At 52.8% G+C, this 18,417-nt stretch overlaps 1 protein-coding gene and 1 long non-coding RNA gene across 2 annotated transcripts; both read left to right on the forward strand.

Annotated features, from left to right (window-relative positions):
- Positions 1–204: 204 nt before the first annotated feature.
- LOC125108958 (uncharacterized) lies at positions 205–2,331 on the forward strand. Its single transcript, XR_007130059.1, has 3 exons — positions 205–492; positions 733–792; positions 1,422–2,331. It is a non-coding gene; the product is annotated as an uncharacterized LOC125108958 (long non-coding RNA).
- An 83-nt stretch (positions 2,332–2,414) lies between these two features.
- On the forward strand, positions 2,415–5,561 carry POU3F3 (POU class 3 homeobox 3). Its single transcript, XM_047746831.1, has one exon. It carries the CDS (start codon positions 2,493–2,495, stop codon positions 3,990–3,992), a length of 1,500 nt encoding a protein of 499 aa, XP_047602787.1. The 5' UTR covers positions 2,415–2,492; the 3' UTR covers positions 3,993–5,561.
- The last annotated feature ends 12,856 nt before the right edge of the window (positions 5,562–18,417 follow it).

The raw sequence follows: 18,417 nt of genomic DNA on the forward strand, positions 1-18,417 counted from the left end.
TCCCCGGAGCCTTTGGGGTGGAATACACTTACGATGGATCTATGGGGAAAGGTCGAGCTGATTGCTTTTCAAATACATCGCAGGGCTCTGCTGACCGGCACCCTCCAAACACACAAGGACACGCTCGCTACTTGCTTGAATCCCAGAGGAGGGGGGAGGGAAGAAGGGAGGGAGAGCGCAGAGGCAGAGAGGGGGTGGGGGAGAGAGCGAGCCGCGGCAGCGAGCGGTCCGTCTCGCACGCGCGGGCACCGCGCTGGTCCTGGGCTGCAGGTTTCCCAGATGATGGCATCCGAGAACTTAAACAAAGGGGGACGCCGCCGGCGCAAAGCGGCTGCGGAAAGTTGCGGTGGCGGATTTCCAAGGAGCGTGGCCACGACCCGAGCCCTTGGCGATGCGAGCTCTCTCTTTCCACCCCCGCCGAGACAGAGATGGGGGCCGGCTGGTGAAGGAAAAAGGAAACTTTGAAACCACTGGGGATACATCTGCCTATAGGTATTAGCGTGAATGGTGCATCCATGCCGCGCGCTTTACAAATCTCTGGGATGGGGGTGGGGGCGGGGAGGGCGGCTACACAACGCAGTACTAGGTGAAGTGGGTAGGTTGCTATTTTTCATGATTTTTCCCCCTCTTCATTTTCCTTCTGATTCTAACTCTCCCCCCCACCACCTCCCCGCCACCTCCTTTCTCCCATCCCTCCCTCCCTTTTCTCTCCTCTTTCATCCCCCTTCCCAGACTGGTAGCGAACGCCCCGAGCCGCGGAGAGAACGCCAACCTCTCGGCCGGACACTAAGAGTTAAGATGTGGCGGAGGGGGTGGAGGGGGAGGGGCGGAGAGGAGAAAGTGGCCAGGGGGAGGGAGGCTGGGCGGGGGGGGGGGGGGTTGGGGGGACGACAGATTTCCAGCTTCTACGACGCTCTGCCTAAATTAAAAAGCAACCAATCGGAACGGCCGGAAGGGGGGCCGCGCGTCCTGAGCCAGTCATTCTGGGCCTGCCAATCACCCAGCGGGTAGCCAATCAGCGGGGGCCCTGGTGCTCGACTTCCTTGTATTTGGGAAAGTGTGGTGGTGGGTGCGCGCTCGCGGCGGAGGGTAAACATTCGACAGTCCCTGCTCTGAGAGGGAGGGACAGAGAGCGAACTGTCAGATCCTAGCGAGAGCGGGCGGGCGAGAGAGGGAGAGGGAGTGAGAGAGAGAGAGAGGGAGGGAGAGGGAAAGTGAGAGAGGGAGAGAGAGCGCGAACGAGGGCGCAGAGTGAGCTCCCGCTGCAACTCCTCTTCGGCTCGGCCAGCGCCAGCGCCGTCGGTGCACTCTACGAGCCGTGCAACGTGCCCACTGGAGTTGGTTGTGTATCAAGGATCCCCTATATGCACACACACACCTCCACCTCCACCAATGCACTCTTCTTCCTCCTCCTCCTCCAGACAACTGCTGGGAAAAAAATAAAACACCAGCCCCAACCGTCAGCAACAAGGTAACAGAGCCATTCGACCTCATTTTTCTACTGTTCAATTTTTTCCTTGTTATATTTGTTTCCTAATTTCTGCCCAAAAGGAAAGATGTCGCATCAGACTGTGACTGTTGCGAGGAGAATGAAAAAGGACTCTTGTTTCAGAGGCAACCAAGAGCTCCGGCAATAGCAACTTCAGAGAAATGCACCATCGCAAGAAGTTTTCCTAGGACAGAACAAAACTTGAAACGAAAGGACCAGAGGAGGAGAGCAGGAGCCAGCCTCTCCTCTCCGCACACGCGAGCAGCCAGCATCACCACGCCTTCAAGGACGAAAAAAAAAGTTTTACTACTCGAAAGGAAACCGAGTGAAATGTGTTCCTGAGGAGGAGAGAAGAGAGCGGGCGAGGGGAAGGAGCAGTCCGGTTGCTGGCCATCCATAATTTGGTTAAGGAAGAAAGGAACGGCTGCTTTCTTTGTTGTCTCCCGTGAAATCTTCACTTAGCAGGTGGACTGAGCCCCGCGCCCAGGCAGAGTCCTCACTCGCCTGAGGACAGCAGGAGGAGCCGGAGCCGGCGCGCCCCGCCAAAGAGCCCGGAGCGCAGGCCAGCGCCCCGCCCGGTGAGCCCCGCTGGAGCGAGCGGAACGCGCCGGGGCTGGGGGGCGGCCACGACCCCCCCTGAAGGGGGCGGCCACGGAGCGCGCCCCGAGAAGCGAGCCCCCCTTCCCAGAGCGCTGCTCCTGCTGCTGCTGCTGCTGCTGCTGCTGACCAAGGCCGGCCGGCGACCCCCGCGCCCTGCCGAGCGGCCTTGCAGCTGCAGCCGGGGGCCGCGGCGGCGGCGGCGGCGGCGGGGGCGGAGGCGGCGGAGGAGGAGGCGGCGGCGAAGGCGGCGGGGCCGGCCCGGGCCCCGGGCGGGGGCGGGGGAGGAGGAGGGGGAGGAGGCGGGAGGCGGGGGGGCGCGGCGGCGGCGGCGGCGGCGGCCGCGGCTGCTGCTGCGGCGGCGGCGGCGGTGGTGGCGGCGGTGGGGTGGCGGGAGCGGAGCGGCATGGCCACGGCGGCTTCTAACCCCTACCTGCCGGGGAACAGCCTGCTGGCGGCCGGCTCCATTGTACACTCGGACGCGGCGGGAGCCGGCGGCGGCGGGGGTGGCGGCGGCGGGGGCGGCGGCGGCGGCGCGGGAGGCGGCGCGGGCGGCATGCAGCCCGGTAGCGCCGCCGTGACCTCGGGCGCCTACCGAGGGGACCCGTCCTCCGTCAAGATGGTCCAGAGCGACTTCATGCAGGGGGCCATGGCCGCCAGCAACGGCGGCCATATGCTAAGCCACGCGCACCAGTGGGTCACAGCCCTGCCCCACGCCGCCGCCGCCGCCGCCGCCGCCGCCGCTGCCGCCGTGGAGGCGAGCTCGCCGTGGTCCGGCAGCGCCGTGGGCATGGCCGGCAGCCCCCAACAGCCGCCGCAGCCGCCGCCGCCGCCGCCGCCGCAGGGCCCCGACGTGAAGGGCGGCTCCGGACGCGACGACCTGCACGCGGGCACCGCGCTGCACCACCGCGGGCCGCCGCACCTCGGGCCCCCGCCGCCGCCCCCGCACCAGGGCCACCCGGGGGGCTGGGGGGCCGCCGCCGCCGCAGCCGCTGCAGCCGCCGCCGCCGCTGCCGCCGCACACCTCCCGTCCATGGCCGGAGGCCAGCAGCCGCCGCCTCAGAGTCTGCTCTACTCGCAGCCCGGGGGCTTCACGGTGAACGGCATGCTGAGCGCGCCCCCGGGTCCAGGCGGCGGCGGCGGCGGCGCGGGTGGCGGCGCCCAGAGCCTGGTGCACCCGGGGCTGGTGCGCGGGGACACACCCGAGCTGGCCGAGCACCACCACCACCACCACCACCACGCGCACCCTCACCCGCCTCACCCGCACCACGCGCAGGGGCCTCCGCACCATGGCGGCGGCGGCGCGGGGCCCGGACTCAACAGCCACGACCCGCACTCGGACGAGGACACGCCGACCTCGGACGACCTGGAGCAGTTCGCCAAGCAGTTTAAGCAGCGACGCATCAAACTCGGCTTCACGCAGGCCGACGTGGGGCTGGCGCTGGGCACGCTGTATGGCAACGTGTTCTCGCAGACCACCATCTGCCGCTTCGAGGCCCTGCAGCTGAGCTTCAAGAACATGTGCAAGCTCAAGCCGCTGCTGAACAAGTGGCTAGAGGAGGCGGACTCGAGCACCGGCAGCCCCACGAGCATCGACAAGATCGCGGCGCAGGGCCGCAAGCGCAAGAAGCGGACCTCCATTGAGGTGAGCGTCAAGGGTGCGCTCGAGAGCCACTTCCTCAAGTGCCCCAAGCCCTCCGCGCAGGAGATCACCAACCTGGCCGACAGCCTGCAGCTCGAGAAAGAGGTGGTGCGGGTCTGGTTCTGCAACCGGCGCCAAAAGGAGAAGCGCATGACGCCACCCGGGATCCAACAGCAGACGCCGGACGACGTCTACTCGCAGGTGGGCACCGTGAGCGCCGACACGCCGCCGCCGCACCACGGACTGCAGACGAGCGTGCAGTGAAGGCCAGGGGCGCAGCGCAAAGAGGGCTGCCGCCGTCGCCGCCGCCTCCGCAGCCGCTGTCAGCACCGCCACCAATTCCCGCCGCCGCCACCGCCGCCGCTGCCGCCGCCGCCGCCGCCGCCGCAGCGCCAACCCGCACTGGGGCAGCACCGGGCCCGGGCCGGTCCGCCGCCCTCTCCTCCGCCCAAAGACAAACATGCCGGCCCTTGGAGGCAAAAGAGCGAGAGAGAGACAGACCAAGGAGACGTTTCTGAAGTCCAGGGAAGGAGGGGCACAACAAAACAAAAAGCGTAATAAATACCGAGACTGTTTTATATACATATATATAACAAACAAAACCGGAAGAGAAAAAGGAGGCGATCATGAGATCTCGTTTATACTGTGGTGGTGTTTCCTTTTTGTTTTTCTTTTTCTTTTTAAAGAAGGGTGAAGATGCCTTGCTCACCAAAACTGCACTCCTGAGGTTTTATCCACCCTAGAAAGTCCTACACGGCAACGGTGGACCAGCACCTAGCACCTGCCTCGTCCTCTCCTCTTAAAAAAAAAAAAAAAAAAGCACCCCTCTCTCCTTTTCACTCACTCTCCCCTCCAAAGGGCTGCCTAAAGTGATCTATCGAAACTCTTTCCTGGGAACGACCTGAAAAAAAGCTGAGGCACCGGGTTTAATCAGGGGATGACTCTGTGCTTGGGGGCCCTGTGTTTCTTGGCCATGTTAAAGTCATTTGGGGACAAATTGACTATGAAATGGGAAGGAGAAAACAAAGAACAGTCTTCGGGAAGAAAAAAAAATGAAATATTCACAGCTTCTGAAATTAACAGACTGAATAGCAAAGCCAAAAGAAAAAGTATCCTCAAAGTAACCTTGGAAATAAATCATTATGAAAGAGCAGAGGGATGGGCGAGGGAGAAGGGGATGTCCTCCGAGGAGTGGGAGAGGCCCGGCCGAGTCCTGGGCAGGGCGGGCGCGGACTGGGCGCGGAGCGAGGCCCCGCCACCAACCCCGGCTTTAACGGCGGTCACTCGGGTGGATGAGGCCTAAAGATTCCACCGCTAATATTTTTTTTATTAATATTTTTTATTTTTTATTTCTGGACTGACTCAGATAAAGAGATTTAGAAGGACTGAGCACCAGCCGACGCACTTCTCTGGACTTCTCTCCTCAATCCGTTGCCAACTTTGATTGAATGGGTGCTGAGGTTGTGATTACATAATACTGCCATTTCCAAGCAGTGTTTTTGGTAGGTTTTAATAAACAGACTTTTCAAAAGACGGCAATATAGAATTGTTAGATCCGTTGTTGATCTAAAAATATTTGCTTTATATTTTCATTAAATGACTTCTTTTAATATTTTATTCAGAATACTTATGAACTGCTGCAAAACGGTAATTTATTTTTCCCCAGATCTTGTATTACGTGTTTTTTTCAGACGAGCACAAATCAAAATGAAATGAAAATATGGACAGTTGCTAGGTAGTAAGGGTATCTTTTGATGTGATCATTTGATTGTAATTTAATTTGAGTAGTGATTCCGTAAGAGCTGATCGAGAAAATAAATTTGTTAGAATGAACTAGTCTGTGTCTGATGCGTAAACGCTATGTGGGAAGAAAAGAGTTCTTTAGAAGATATTTTTTTACTAATGCAAGTCCTTAAGTGATAGCACTGAGGAAGCAGACCCTGCTCCACCTAAGGTATATTTGGAAATAAAGAGTAAAGGACAGACATGACAGAAACTGCTAGTACTTTAACATAGTTGTCACTCCTCGTTAATCCATAAATCTCACAACATTTTTCTCTCCCTTGGTTTCAGTGGGTGTTTTTAGTGTTTTCAGGTGAGATTGTCTAAAGACTAGTCCTTTTCTTGGAGATACCTGTGTCTTTTTATCATCTTTACCAGAAGACTGGACTACAGCACCAGTAATAATGTGCCAACTGGTTATTAATGGTTAATACAGAGCTCCCCCAACCCAAGTTTAGCCTCTCTTTCCCCTCCCGTCCCCCCAAACATACTAAGTGTCTTTCCTCTTTTTCTGAAGACTAATACTTGTAAAGAATAGCTTACAAGTCTATAAAATATTTTTATATTAATTACTTCCCATTAATAACTATATGCAATTCAGTTTAAATTATTAAGCTGTTTTGGGGTTTTTGTTTTGTTTTGTTTTGTTTATTTTTCTTGTATTGGAAGAATGTAGTTCTAATATCCTGATTATGGGCCACACTGCATTACCCTCAGTCTGATCACCAGCTCAGACTTAAGATGCCATATTTCTGTGTTCTGGTCTTTCCCCAGTATGATTCTGTATCTTCTTTACTGGTCCTGGGCTCTGAGCTTTTTTTGATCACTCTTTAGCCACACCCTGCAGAGCGGTCACATTTATCAAGTTAATGTATCAATATTTACAATGTGGGAAAATGAAAGTATAATGCCTCAGGTTGTGAGTACTACAGATGCAAAAGACTCTGCTCAGTTGAGTCCCTTTGTATTGTACTTTGAAAAAGTATTTGGGAGTGATAAAGCAATGATTTTATGGATTAATTTCCTCTTAATCTCATTTAGCTGTCACTCACTTTCTACCTTCTCTCATCTTCCTCTCTCTTCCTCTGATATCGATGCAGGGGTTAAAAAAAAAACCCGGAAAACTGTGAGAGCAACAAGGAACAGTCATTTCTTCCAGACAGACCCTGTGTCACTTTCATAAATCAAGCCCAGCCAGATGGCCGTGTATTGGGTTGCATTATTTTAAACACCAAATCGTACTAAAAATCACAATCATTTTGATTTGTGAAATCTGAAAAAGGCCATATTTATTAAACAGAGAGAAGGGAAAAAATTGAAAACAAGAAACAACAATTTACTTTTCTTCGCCTTCTTGTTTCCTATTTCTCTTGTTATTGTAATCTCTCAGCCCGGCAAATTTACAACCTGGAGTGGGGGTCGGGGGTGGGAACAAACTTCATCATTTTTTTTGAGGGGCTACTGGGGCAAGCAAAGCAGGCCTCGTGAGAAAGCTGAGGACTGGGTGTGGTGGTTTTTATATGGTGGCTACTACTGGCACGTGAGATGAAACCCTATTTTCTCTACAGGAATGGTAGTGGTTGATTAGACTGAGAATGGGTCCATTTAAAATTTTAGGAGGTATTTGCTTACTCGATTTGGCTGACAACAAAGAACTAACATTAGATTTCACACTGTTTTCTATTAAAAAGCAACCTTTGCTGATTACTTTGGAAGGAGCCCAGATTTAGAGGTAGCAGAGGAACTTTTGATTGGAGAAGATGGGAAAGAAAGCCCATTTTATTTCATCATTTTGCGTTTTTAAAAGTGAGCTCATGCTTGCACTCCATATTTTTTTTTAAAATCAACCCTTTGAATGTATTTACAAAATGAAATTCATGGCTGAAAAACAAAAGAGGGCAGCTATAACTGAGAGGTTTTGTGCTAAGGCTTATATTGTTACACATGTAAATAATGAAAATATTGTTATATATCACCAGATCTTTTTAATGAATTTGGTCATTGTGTTCCTTTGCAGCGCAAGTGTCTTGTGCTTCGTAAAGTGCCCATTTGTTTCCTCCATTTCAATCCACCCCCTCCTCCCCTTCCAACCCAAAGGAAAGTGACAAAGTTCTGTTCCATCAATCTGGCTAATCCTGAGCTAGGCCCATTTATAGTTTGCAGTGTCCTGTGGTTCCTGATCAGTTGTCCAAGCCCCTGTCACCTCATTCACCCAACCATCTTCCTGCAAGTCTGGGCGATAAATCATTCAAGGTGTATTTAAAATAGTCACTTTGCTGTTGTTGCTCTGCCTTTTTTTTTTTTTTAAGTACTTAGCCAAGGACTACTTCTTTGTTCCAAAATAGAACTGTTCATTATTGATCTTAGAGATTCCCTCTGCTTCCCTGTAGCCTCCAGTGTTTGCTTATTACCATGCTCATAATCTGTTTTGTATGAATGGTTTTCAACATTCAGAGAATAATTGGTTCTAATATTAAATGCAGTATATACTATTGATAGTTTTATCGATAAGTGTAATATTTTAAATAATTTTAACAATTAAATTTGTTTTTTAAATTATATATTTGTAAAGTATTTATCCTGTTGGAAGCAACAATATATTGTTGTATTTATTCGTTTATTTTTGTAATAAATGATCAACCTCTTCAAGCTAAATCAAAAATGACACTTTTATATATTTATACAAAATGCATTTTAAGATATGGGCATATTTGCACCAATTTGTATGTAAATAGAGTAAGAGCCATCAATAACTTGTAGCTTTCAGAACTAAATTGAAGGAAGAAACATTCTCTCCACATGGAGTTTAGTTTGCCCAAGTTCCAGGGTAATTAATCAAACTCTAAAATGGATGCAACAAGTATTGGCACTGGATGCAGACTTGAAATTAATTATTTAGGAGGTGGACCTGGTTTTTTTCAAGGCAGAAGGATAGCAATGAAAGAATTCTCTTCTTTCATGAAATGCACGTGGCTGACTGGACTGATTAGGAGAGATGCTATGTATCAGTGATAAAAACCCCATACCTGGCTGTGCTCAGACATCTGTGCTGGGGGAAAGGTGTTGAGAGTTAAGACTTGGAGGCTATCAGTGACTCAGAAGCAAGGTGATTGGAAAGAAAGAGTTGTGTTATGTTTGTTTTCCAAAAATAGCTCTTCCTGAACCGGCTGAGTGAAGAACCTCTCTCTGCTAGTCCTGTTTCTGACAGCATGAGCAATCAGTACAGGTGTTGCTGTTGCTGATGTTGGGAAGAGTGAGGCGCGTCACAAATGTGGGGGCCACTTCTCCAGCTCTCGGGGTTTTGTAGGTCACTTGGTCATCTCAGTTCCTCAAGGCGGCTCTTCCGAGGGCCTGAAGGTCACCCACGTGACCTCCCGGCTGCTGGAGCCCCACCGTGGGCTTGATCTTGATTTCAACAAGGAAATCGGAGGGCTCTGGGTTTGCCTGAACTTTCCAGTCTAGGAAAGGAAACAGTGCGGAGGCTGGAAGACCTGGGTGGGGGTGGAAGAGCGGAGACAGCAAGAGGGGTGCTTGTGTAATCAGATTCTTTGATTTTGTTAGCCTGGCTCATGGCCTATTAATTAGATTACTCTCTCTTTCATTCTTGATTTCACATCCGTGTTTGTTCCTGTATCCTAAAATGTGGGCGCGAGCGTGGCGAGCAGGAGCCTATGATGTCACTGCCGGCCAGCGGCGGCCGCCTGGCCTTCTGGAGGGCTGTGGGCTGCGTTCTTTATGAGTCTTGAGTCGGATCTTCCTCAAGGAAGAGATGGCTCTGGAAATGACCTCAGAGGGGTCTGGGAAGAGGGCAACTGGCATTCTCGAGGCCGCACGGTGTGCGCGCGCGCTGATGTGTGTGTGTGTGTGTGTGTGTGTGTGTGTGTGTGTGTGTGTGTGTGTACGCGCGCGCGGGCGCCTTCGCGCCGCGTGCCTGTGGGTGCTGGGGAGGGGAGGAGGCTGCGGAAATTCGCGGCCTGGACTCTCAAGCCCTAGGGAGGAAGATGGCTTGCTCAGGTGCAGGGCCTGCCTCAAGTGGAAATGGGGACCCGAGGAGCGGAGGAGGGCAGCGCCGGGGCAGCGTTCGGGAGAAACCCCGCTTCTCTCTGGGACCCCGGGCGGGCGGGGCGCCGAGGTGGGGCGGTGGCGATCTCCGTGGGGTGGCCCGATCCCTGCTCGGCCTGGCCCGGCCGGCGGCCCGGCCGTAACAGCTGCTGCCAGTCCCACAAGTTGTTTTCCTCGTGGCGACCATTCAGCAAAACGCACGATCCTTTCTCAAAGATTTAAATTTCGCGGATGAATTACCATACACCGGTTGCTTAGCAACTAAATTCAAGCAGGGCTAAGAATATGCAAGCTTTTTGTATTCTCATTAATAAAATGCCACTCTGACACAGCAACCCGACTTTGGATCACTGCAACTTCTGTAAAAGCCGTAGGAGAATACAAACCGATCCTGCCATTTAATTACAGATCAAAATGGCTTGAAACGCGATGTTTTGTTCATCTATCTTCCTAAAAGCGATGTAAAAAATAACGGCTTTTCAAGAGCAGTAGTAAATTTTTTTCTTTAATGGAGTTGTCTATCGGGGTTACTGATAATTGTCAACTGAAACTTTTTTGAAACACAGGTTGAAATATCCCTTTTCATCAGCATCTCTGCTCTCCCCCTCAGTTCCCTGTCCTCTGATGCTGCGCTCGCTCCCCAGCCTGATAATAACAATTATTGTCATAATTCTGGAAATACTCAGGCCTTGGGAGCCCTAGAGACTAAAGGGCAGTTGGTGGAGCAATTGACAAGGCCGGTCGCTGGAGAAAACCTAAGAAATCGAGGAGAGAGAAATGAAAACTTGGGAAAGTTTCCTTGGAAGGTCGGTCGGCTCAGGTTCCAGAGGTCCTGGAGAACACTTTTTTGGAACGCATAGGGGAATTCAAGGTAGAAATGCCTGTCGACGTCCGTTCCACGTTTGCGGATTTTCCGTGCTGGGGTCCAGCCTCCTCTCCCGGAATTCAGTTGCCGCCTCCCCCTCGGAGGACCGCAGAGTTCAGAGGGGCTGAGTTCAGGGCCTGCTGACCCGGGCTCTCCCGGAGATCCACCTCCCTGCTGCCCCAGGGCCCGGAGCCCTGGAGGAAAAGTACAGACGGAGCTGGACCCCCTGGGTCTTCAAAGACTCTGGCCCAGCCCAGAGCCTGGGATTTACAGACGGTTGGGGGGGGGCACTTTGTGTCTCTACCCGAAGGGTGCCGTGCCCGGAAGGGGACGCGCTGGCTCAGAAATGAGGTTCTAACCCTTTGCTACATACAGTCCGAATGTGGAGAGGTTTGGGTGGGGGGAGCGAGTAGGGGTCAGAGAGGACTGGCCTCGTGCGCGGGTAGGTCGCATTGTTTGGGAATGCGCGGAGACCTTGGAAGCCCGAGCTGTGGAGCGGGGGCAGGGCCAGGAGGACGCTGGCGGCTTTGTGAAGTTTCGGGCCTCCAGGCCCTGCGCGCCGCATTCGGCAGTGGAGTGCTTGGGGAACTATGGGCACTCGGCCCGCGCCTCGGCTTCCCGCGTGTGGGGAAAACTCGAGCGTCGGGAGAACGCTGGAGCAGGCTGCGAGTGCCCGGCCCCGTCCCCGTCACCACCCCCCGCGCCCCTACCCCGGCCCGGGCCTGGGACCCCGGGCCCCGGGCCTGCGCGGCGATGGCGAGCTGGCGGCGGGCGAGCGCGGACCGCAGGGGAAGGCAGGGGTGCCAGGCGGCGAGTTGGTGCCCAGTCAGCCCGCCAGGACCAGCGCGCGCCGGCTTGGCTTTTGAAGCGCTAAAAGGAGGCCGCGGCCCGCTTTAGAAAGATCAGGGGCAAAAGTGAAACTCTCCAAATGGGTCCCAATATCATTCCCCGGGAGCCAAACCCCCTCGCTCGCACTTTGGCAAACCCGAGAACTTATAGAGGTGACTTCCCCAGGGCAGTCTGGATGCTTAAGGATAACTATACCTCCCCCCCATCACCCCACACCCAAATGACTGTTTTACCCGATTTCTTTCTAGTGTATAGGAAAAAAAGAGGGGGGGGATCAAACCAGAAGTTGAAATATTTGCTGTGTTAAGTGCTCAGAGGCATTAGAATCCGTTTTTCGGTAAAACGTGTATAATAAACAGGAAGCCATTTATTTACAAATACAATTGCCCCCAGACAAGCCACATTCCATGTAAGTAATTCATTAATGAAATTCGTTCCTTTTCCTCCTTTTGGAAAGAGAAATTTTAGCTTTTCAAAATAGCTGGGTCTTGGGGGGGAGGGGAAAGAGAATGGTTAGTTACCTGTTCCTAGAAAAAGAAGCTGGGAAGTCTAGCCAATTCTTGTCTTTTGGGGTGTTAAGCAGCATAAAATAACCACTGAAAAGGGATGGAGAGCTTTTTGCTTTTTTTCTTTTCCACTCTTCAGAAAATAAGTTTGTTGGTCCGTGGCTGCTGTCACCAGAGTTGTCCAGTGAAAATGCACGGCTAACGTAATCCTAGTTGGCGTGTGCGTTCCTATATGTGGGAACAAAACTAAAATTTAAATAACTTGAGCTGACTGGGAATATACCAGAATTTTATCCGTGAAACTCACTTAGTTGCCATAGTTTTAGAAATGTCTGTGGAAACATGTCTGTCGTTCTCCCTCCTTCTTGAGAGGAGTCATCCTGGGGAGGCTGCCCAGTCACTGTATAAACCAGTACGACTTCCCTGGAGAACCTGAGTTTGGTCCTTCTGAATTTGAGAAGCCACATTTAAGTGAATCTGCAAGTTGGGAAGAGGGACCTTGTTTGGGAGAATCATCTGGGGGGAAAGCAGAATCAAGTGTGGGTCCTTCGGTGACTCGGTGAGTAGCAAGTAACCATCAAAAGCACAGGACATGCTGAGGTGTGTCTGGGGCTTTGTGACATCCCAATACACGACACATTTACAGAGGACAAAAAGAATGATCAACTGTTCATGTTTCATTGTTGTCGCTGCAAAATAACAGAACAGGCACTGAGAGGGAAACAAAAAACAGCTTTAAAAAAACAGCTTTAAAAACCCTTTTTTTGAAATTTTATTTATTTATTTGATAGAGATCACAAGTAGGCAGAGAGGCAGGCAGAGAGCGAGGGAATCAGATTCCCTGCTGAGCAGAGAGCCTGATGGGGGGCTCGATCCCAGGACCCTGAGATCATGACCTAAGCCGAAGGCAGAGGGTTAACCCACTGAGCCACCCAGACGGCCCCCCAAAAGCTTTTTAATACAAAAGCAAAAACAAAAACAGAAGGACAAGGGATGTTCTGATGAAGAGCTTCCTGGGAGATCGCTCCTGAGTTATGTCCTCCAGGACTGCCTCTCGGCAGAAGGCAAGCCCATTTAGTCGGCCAGAACACTGCACACTGAAATAGAATAGATATTCATTTCAAAGGGCTCACTCTGTGCCAGCACTGGCATGAAAGGTGACAAAACCTGCTACCCTCTCTCTGCCCAGGTTCAGACAGGCCAACTTGGAGGTGTGAGTCAGGGTTTGTCCCACTCCCCCAACCCCTGTAGGAATCTGGGAGGGAGAGCATCTATGTTTCACTCACACTTCCAAGGTTGAAAACTCCCCCAGACAAGTTTTTAAAAATAAATTCAGTAAGTCTAATCAGAAAGTGTAGTATCACCCAGAAACTAACAAAAGGGAAATTAATGTCTTAGTATCTTGGTCTTGAGAATCTGTAGGTTACAATGTGGAAAAACCCATTAGGGAATATAATAACGTCTACAAAGTATTTTTTAAAAGATTTTATTTATTTTATTTTACAGAAAGAGATCACAAGTAGGCAGAGAGGCAGGCAGAGAGAGAGGAGGAAGCAGGCTCCCCGCTGAACAGAGAGTCCGATGCGGGGCTCGATCCCAGGACCCTGGGATCATGACCTGAGCCGAAGGCAGAGGCTTTAACCCACTGAGCCACCCAGGTGCCCCTACAAAGTATTTTTAATGAGCATTTTGGAGGGCGGTGAGGTGGTGGGGGGCAGTCTTTCAAACTTGCTCAGGCCGTCCTACTGATTATATTCCTTGAAGAGTCATCCAGGGCTTTAAAAATGTTTTGACCCCGAGACATGTCTTTAACTCTTCTGAGAACAATTTAATAGTTGTCCTGGATGTTTTCAACAAGGGAAGGAGGCAAAGTAAGGAGTCTTGGGTCCAGTGAAGTCTGGGCGAGTGGAAGTGGGGCCACTGAGCAGCCAGCACCTGCAATGGGCTTTCTGCTTTTCAATGAGAAGGGGCACCGAGGTCAGCACTATTTACATAGGTACCTGAATCCCACAGGTTTTCCTCTATTTATCAAAGAGGAGGACCTGCAAGTGAAGGGGTAAAAGGGAGGGGAGAGACCAAAAGGCAGATCAGTTACTTACCCACTTTGTTCCTGGGCCTTGAACTGGGCTTCAAGGAGGGGAGTAAAAGGCTCCAGGGAATGAAGCCCCCCACCCACATTAGCATCACCCTGATGATCTCACCCCCATCTCAGGGCCAGAAAACCGTGTGGCGGCTGATTTGCAGCAAAATGGTAACCTGAGGAACCCCATGTGAGCATTACATAACATACAGAACCTTCTGCAGGGAGAGGAGCTTACACTTGATTTTTCTCCCAGTGACTGTGCAGGCAGAAAGGCCTGGAAAGGAGGAATGAAGACAAATTATATAGGAAATCTATGGGGAAAGGTATAGCCATATAGGACGAAGCATGTAAATTTTCCTACACATTCTCTGTGACCAAACATTCTTTAAACACCCTAGCTAGAGCTGTGCTTTGGCCGGAAGAGGAGTCAGGCCCGATTTGGGGTTCGGAGGGCAGGGCAATCAGACCCAAGGGGTCTGGGATTTGGTGGCCCTGACACCTGGCTAGTAGAGGCCGTCAGTTCTGAGCTCTGTGTTATCCTCACCCTTGCTCTTTCTGAAGGAATCCTCCAACCCTTACCCTGGGAGAGCGGGTTCCCCCTTCCCCCGTGCACCCTGCTTTGCCCCTTGCAGTCCCCTAGGTGCTGGGGCAGGTGAGCCACTCTTTCACCAGCAGCAGGAGTCCACCCCTGCAGCCCTCTGAGGTCACATTCAGAAAGCCTGCTCTTCCAGAAGAGCCTCCCCAGGCAAAGGCGGTTGAACTGTGTTCATCTGCCCCAAGCACGGGGGGGGGGGGGGGGGGGGGGGGGGGGGGGGGGGGGGATCACAACTAACGGAAAAGCGGTTTTGCAGGAGGGGCTGTGGAGCTGGGGAGTGGGTCTGGGCAGATCCCCAGTGCCAAGTCCCCTTCGCCAGGGGGGACAGGATGGGGGGGTGGGGGGAGGACCCGGGAGGGGGAGCTGCTGCAGGCATGCGAACTGACAAAGCTGTAACAAAGGATTCATGCAAAAGTAGTACCAAGGATCTTTAAATTATCACACACCTTACAGGCGTGTCCCCAGCTCCCGGGACACAGAGTCCGTTGATTGTTCCCTGGGGCGCTGCAGACGTGCCCAGGCTGTCAATGGTGCGGGGCTGGCTGCCCAGCTCCACAGCCCTGGCCCCTGCGCTGCTGCAGGCCGCCGCGGGCATGGGTGGGTGGCTAGCTGCGCCTGGGTCTGCAGGCCCTGGTCCGTGGCTGTTCCTCCAGCGGCCCTGTGAGGCGGTGGTCTTGTTGGGCAACATCCCTCGCCCTTGGCTCCCCCCTCCCCCTCCGGGAAGGTCACTGGCCATAGGGGCCTGGCAGTGGAGGCCCAGAAGCAGTCCAGAAGCCTCCCTGCTGGGCAAGAAAAGCACTGGAGAAAAGGGGAGCTCCTAGGATTGGCGGAAGTCCGAGTCCCATGACCCTTGCAAGGAAAGCAAGCAGGACACGGTGGAAAAGACGCACCCAGGACACGCTTTTGGGGGTGCTCACGGACTAAGCTGGCGCACTCAGGCCCTCCCACCACCCCCACTGAGGCTCCCAGAGGACCCCATTTCCTCTGGCCTCTCTACCACCAAGACCTCCAGGACTCCAGCCTCCAATATACCCTGGCAGTTACCCAGCACCCAAGTGCTGGGTACGAATTGGTAGATAGGAATCTGAAGCTTCAGCATCTGGGGCAGGAAAAGTGGACACCAAAGCCGGAAGGTGATTGTGAGTGGTGAGGGGGAACAGCATAAAGACCCCAAACTTCCTCTAGTGCCCCCACTGGGATCCTGAGGCTCTCTGAGCAGATGCCAGGTGCCTCTGGGAGCTGATGAGAAAGGCATTTTTTCTGGAACTCTGGGGCCCAGGAGTAGAGCTCAGGGAGGCAGGAGAAAAGGGAGAAGCCCTCAGGCTCTGTCTGAGGTCAGGAGGAGGAGGTAAAGGAAACTATCAGGCCCAGGGACCCCTCCACTGGGGAAAAAAGAGGGAATGAGAACAAAACTTGGGGAGATGGGTAGAAGTGGGTAGAAACTGTGCTCAGTGACCATCCCTCCCCTTCATGGTGTCCTCTTTCATTCAAGCCAGAGGGAGCCCCTTGGAATCACTACAGACCTGGGGTATCCAGCTGTCTGAGCCCACCCAGCAGGGCCTCTCAGCCACCTAAGCGTCCCAGAGAGGAAGGTCTCCCCAAGCTGGCCCAAGCCCTCAGGCTAGGCCTCCAGAGGCCTCTGCCCTCCCCAACTCCCCCACCCCACCCCCTTGAATGGCCTGGGCTTGGGGGGAGGGCTCCAACCTCACAAATGGCCTCTGCAGTGGGGCCTGCTAGAAAATTCCAGCCAGGCAGCCCAGCATGGCAGAGAGGACTGGAGGCCGTGAGTGACACCAGCTCCTACCCCCGGCTCCGTACAAGTGCAAATGAGATGCATTCTGGCTGATCAGTCCACTGTATTTTATGCAACTTAATGTCTATGTCTTGTCAACTCTTCCAGTCAGGAAGAATAGCAGAAAATTTTAACGAGAATTTGTGTGTGTGTGTGTGTGTGTGTGTGTGTGTGTGTGTGTGTGTGTGGTTTCCGACTACAATTCCACACAGGGAGATGGGGTGCGGCTGGAGACAGGGAAGCTTGCTGACACGAGCAGCATTATATAAAGCCCCCCGAAATGCAACCTGAGGCCACAAAGAAAGGGAAAAAGAGGCAGGATGGGATATGGCTAACAAGCAACCTTGAGGAAACTAGGTGGGTTTCTGGCTGGGAAAAGTATAAAGCTCTAACATTTATTTTTAAGGAACAGAATTTCTCTGTATTTACTGGGGTGCAGGGAACAGATGGAACTCCTTCTCCCAGCCTACCTGACACTTTGAACAACTGCCTCCAACTCTGACCAGATTCCCCAACCAGGTTTCCTGAGAAAGCAAGTACCGCCAGCCTTTCTCTCTCTCTCTCTCTTTCCCTAGCACAGAGCCCTAGAACTCCTGGTGCTACAGCCAGAGAGAACCAGAGGGCCAGCTCCACCCTCCACCCTCACCCCTCCTCCTAGGAATTGTTGTCTCAGGCTTGTCTGCAGCTGACCCAAGGCCCAGGAACAATGGTTTTTCTTAGCCCTGTTCCCAAGCCCTGCCCCTCTCCCCCCTGCCAGGCTCTGTGGTAGGCAGGGCCCAAATGGCTGACGGTAAGGGGCGCTTCATGCCAGCTCTGGCCCCCTCTTTCGTGGCATTCTCAGGGTCAGCAGCGAATTTGCTGTGGACCTATGAGGCTTTCCTGTGAAGATCTGCTTCTGGAGTTGGCTGCCCACTCAAGGAAGCGAGCGTAGTTTGAGTCTCTGGACTCAAGGGTCTTCTGTAGGTCACGGCTAGAGCCTGGCAGAAGAGACATGTACCTCAATGGAAAGGAGACCATCCCAGGCCCATTTCATTCGGGTGAGGTTTGGGGACCTTCCGGGTGTCCTAGATGGTTCCACGCTCTCCTGTCACCTATAGAGGAGTCCTCCTCGGTGTATTGGCTAAGGTGTGAGATGCTCTCACTGCAGGGCAATTAACTCTTAACAAGCTAGAACTGGAAGGGAGTGACCGTTTGCTTCACATCAACAGAAGGGGCCACCCAGCACTCTGAAACTGTCCAAACTTTTACACGCTTCTCAGGGGAGTTTCTCAGGGGAGTTTGCTTGTCGTAAGCAGCTCGGGTTTCCACCATGCAGCCTGGGCATTTCCAGACCAGCTCGGTAAATACATCAGAACGAGATGTGTGATGCTGCTGTGGTCTTCCACCCATGAACCAAGGTGTGGGGAGATGGCCCAAAGCAGACAGACCCGAAATTCAGGGCCCCAACTCACCCAGCGTCCTGACAGGCCCATAGGAGGGGTTGAATCCTAGGGCAATGAGGGGAGGCGATGCACACCAAAATGGTCTGGCTGCTTCGCCCACCTGCTTCCTGGTGGCCCTGCAGGCTGCCCCATCCTTTCTTCTTACCATGGAATCCTCACCACCATCCATTAATAAAGAGACCCAACCACAGCAGCCTTTAAACCCAACAGACTCCTCTCAGGAACCTTTATGTTTCCAACAGTCGCTCAGCTTTTAACAGGCCCAAACCATGTCAACCCAGGAGCAAAAAAGAAAACTTAAACCGTAAGCCAAGTTCCTTATGTCTCCTTTGTTCCCTGAGTTCACCATCCCTCATTTCTTCACCTCCCAGCCATCCCGGTAGGTTTTACCCCATCTGAAGGTTTAATACACTTGCTCCTTAAAAATCCTCTAGGGCTTAAGCAGTCCCAGAGTTGCTGGTGGGAGAACACACCCTCCCCACCCCTATTCTGCATCCAGACCTCGGAACCCCCATCAGCAGCCACACACTGCCGAACTAGATGCCCGCCAGAAAGGTGGACTCCATCATTTATCAGAAGTGGCAATAAACTTTGTTGAAAGAAAGAAATTCAGATTCGACTATAGGAAACCTATTGGAGTACTTTTTGAAAATATCCCCTCTATCTTCTATCCTCTTACCTCCTTTATTGGGGTGGAGTGCTGTTTAAAAAAA

This window comes from Lutra lutra, chromosome 9 (genome assembly GCF_902655055.1).
Source record: "Lutra lutra chromosome 9, mLutLut1.2, whole genome shotgun sequence".
Lineage (NCBI taxonomy): Eukaryota > Metazoa > Chordata > Mammalia > Carnivora > Mustelidae > Lutra > Lutra lutra.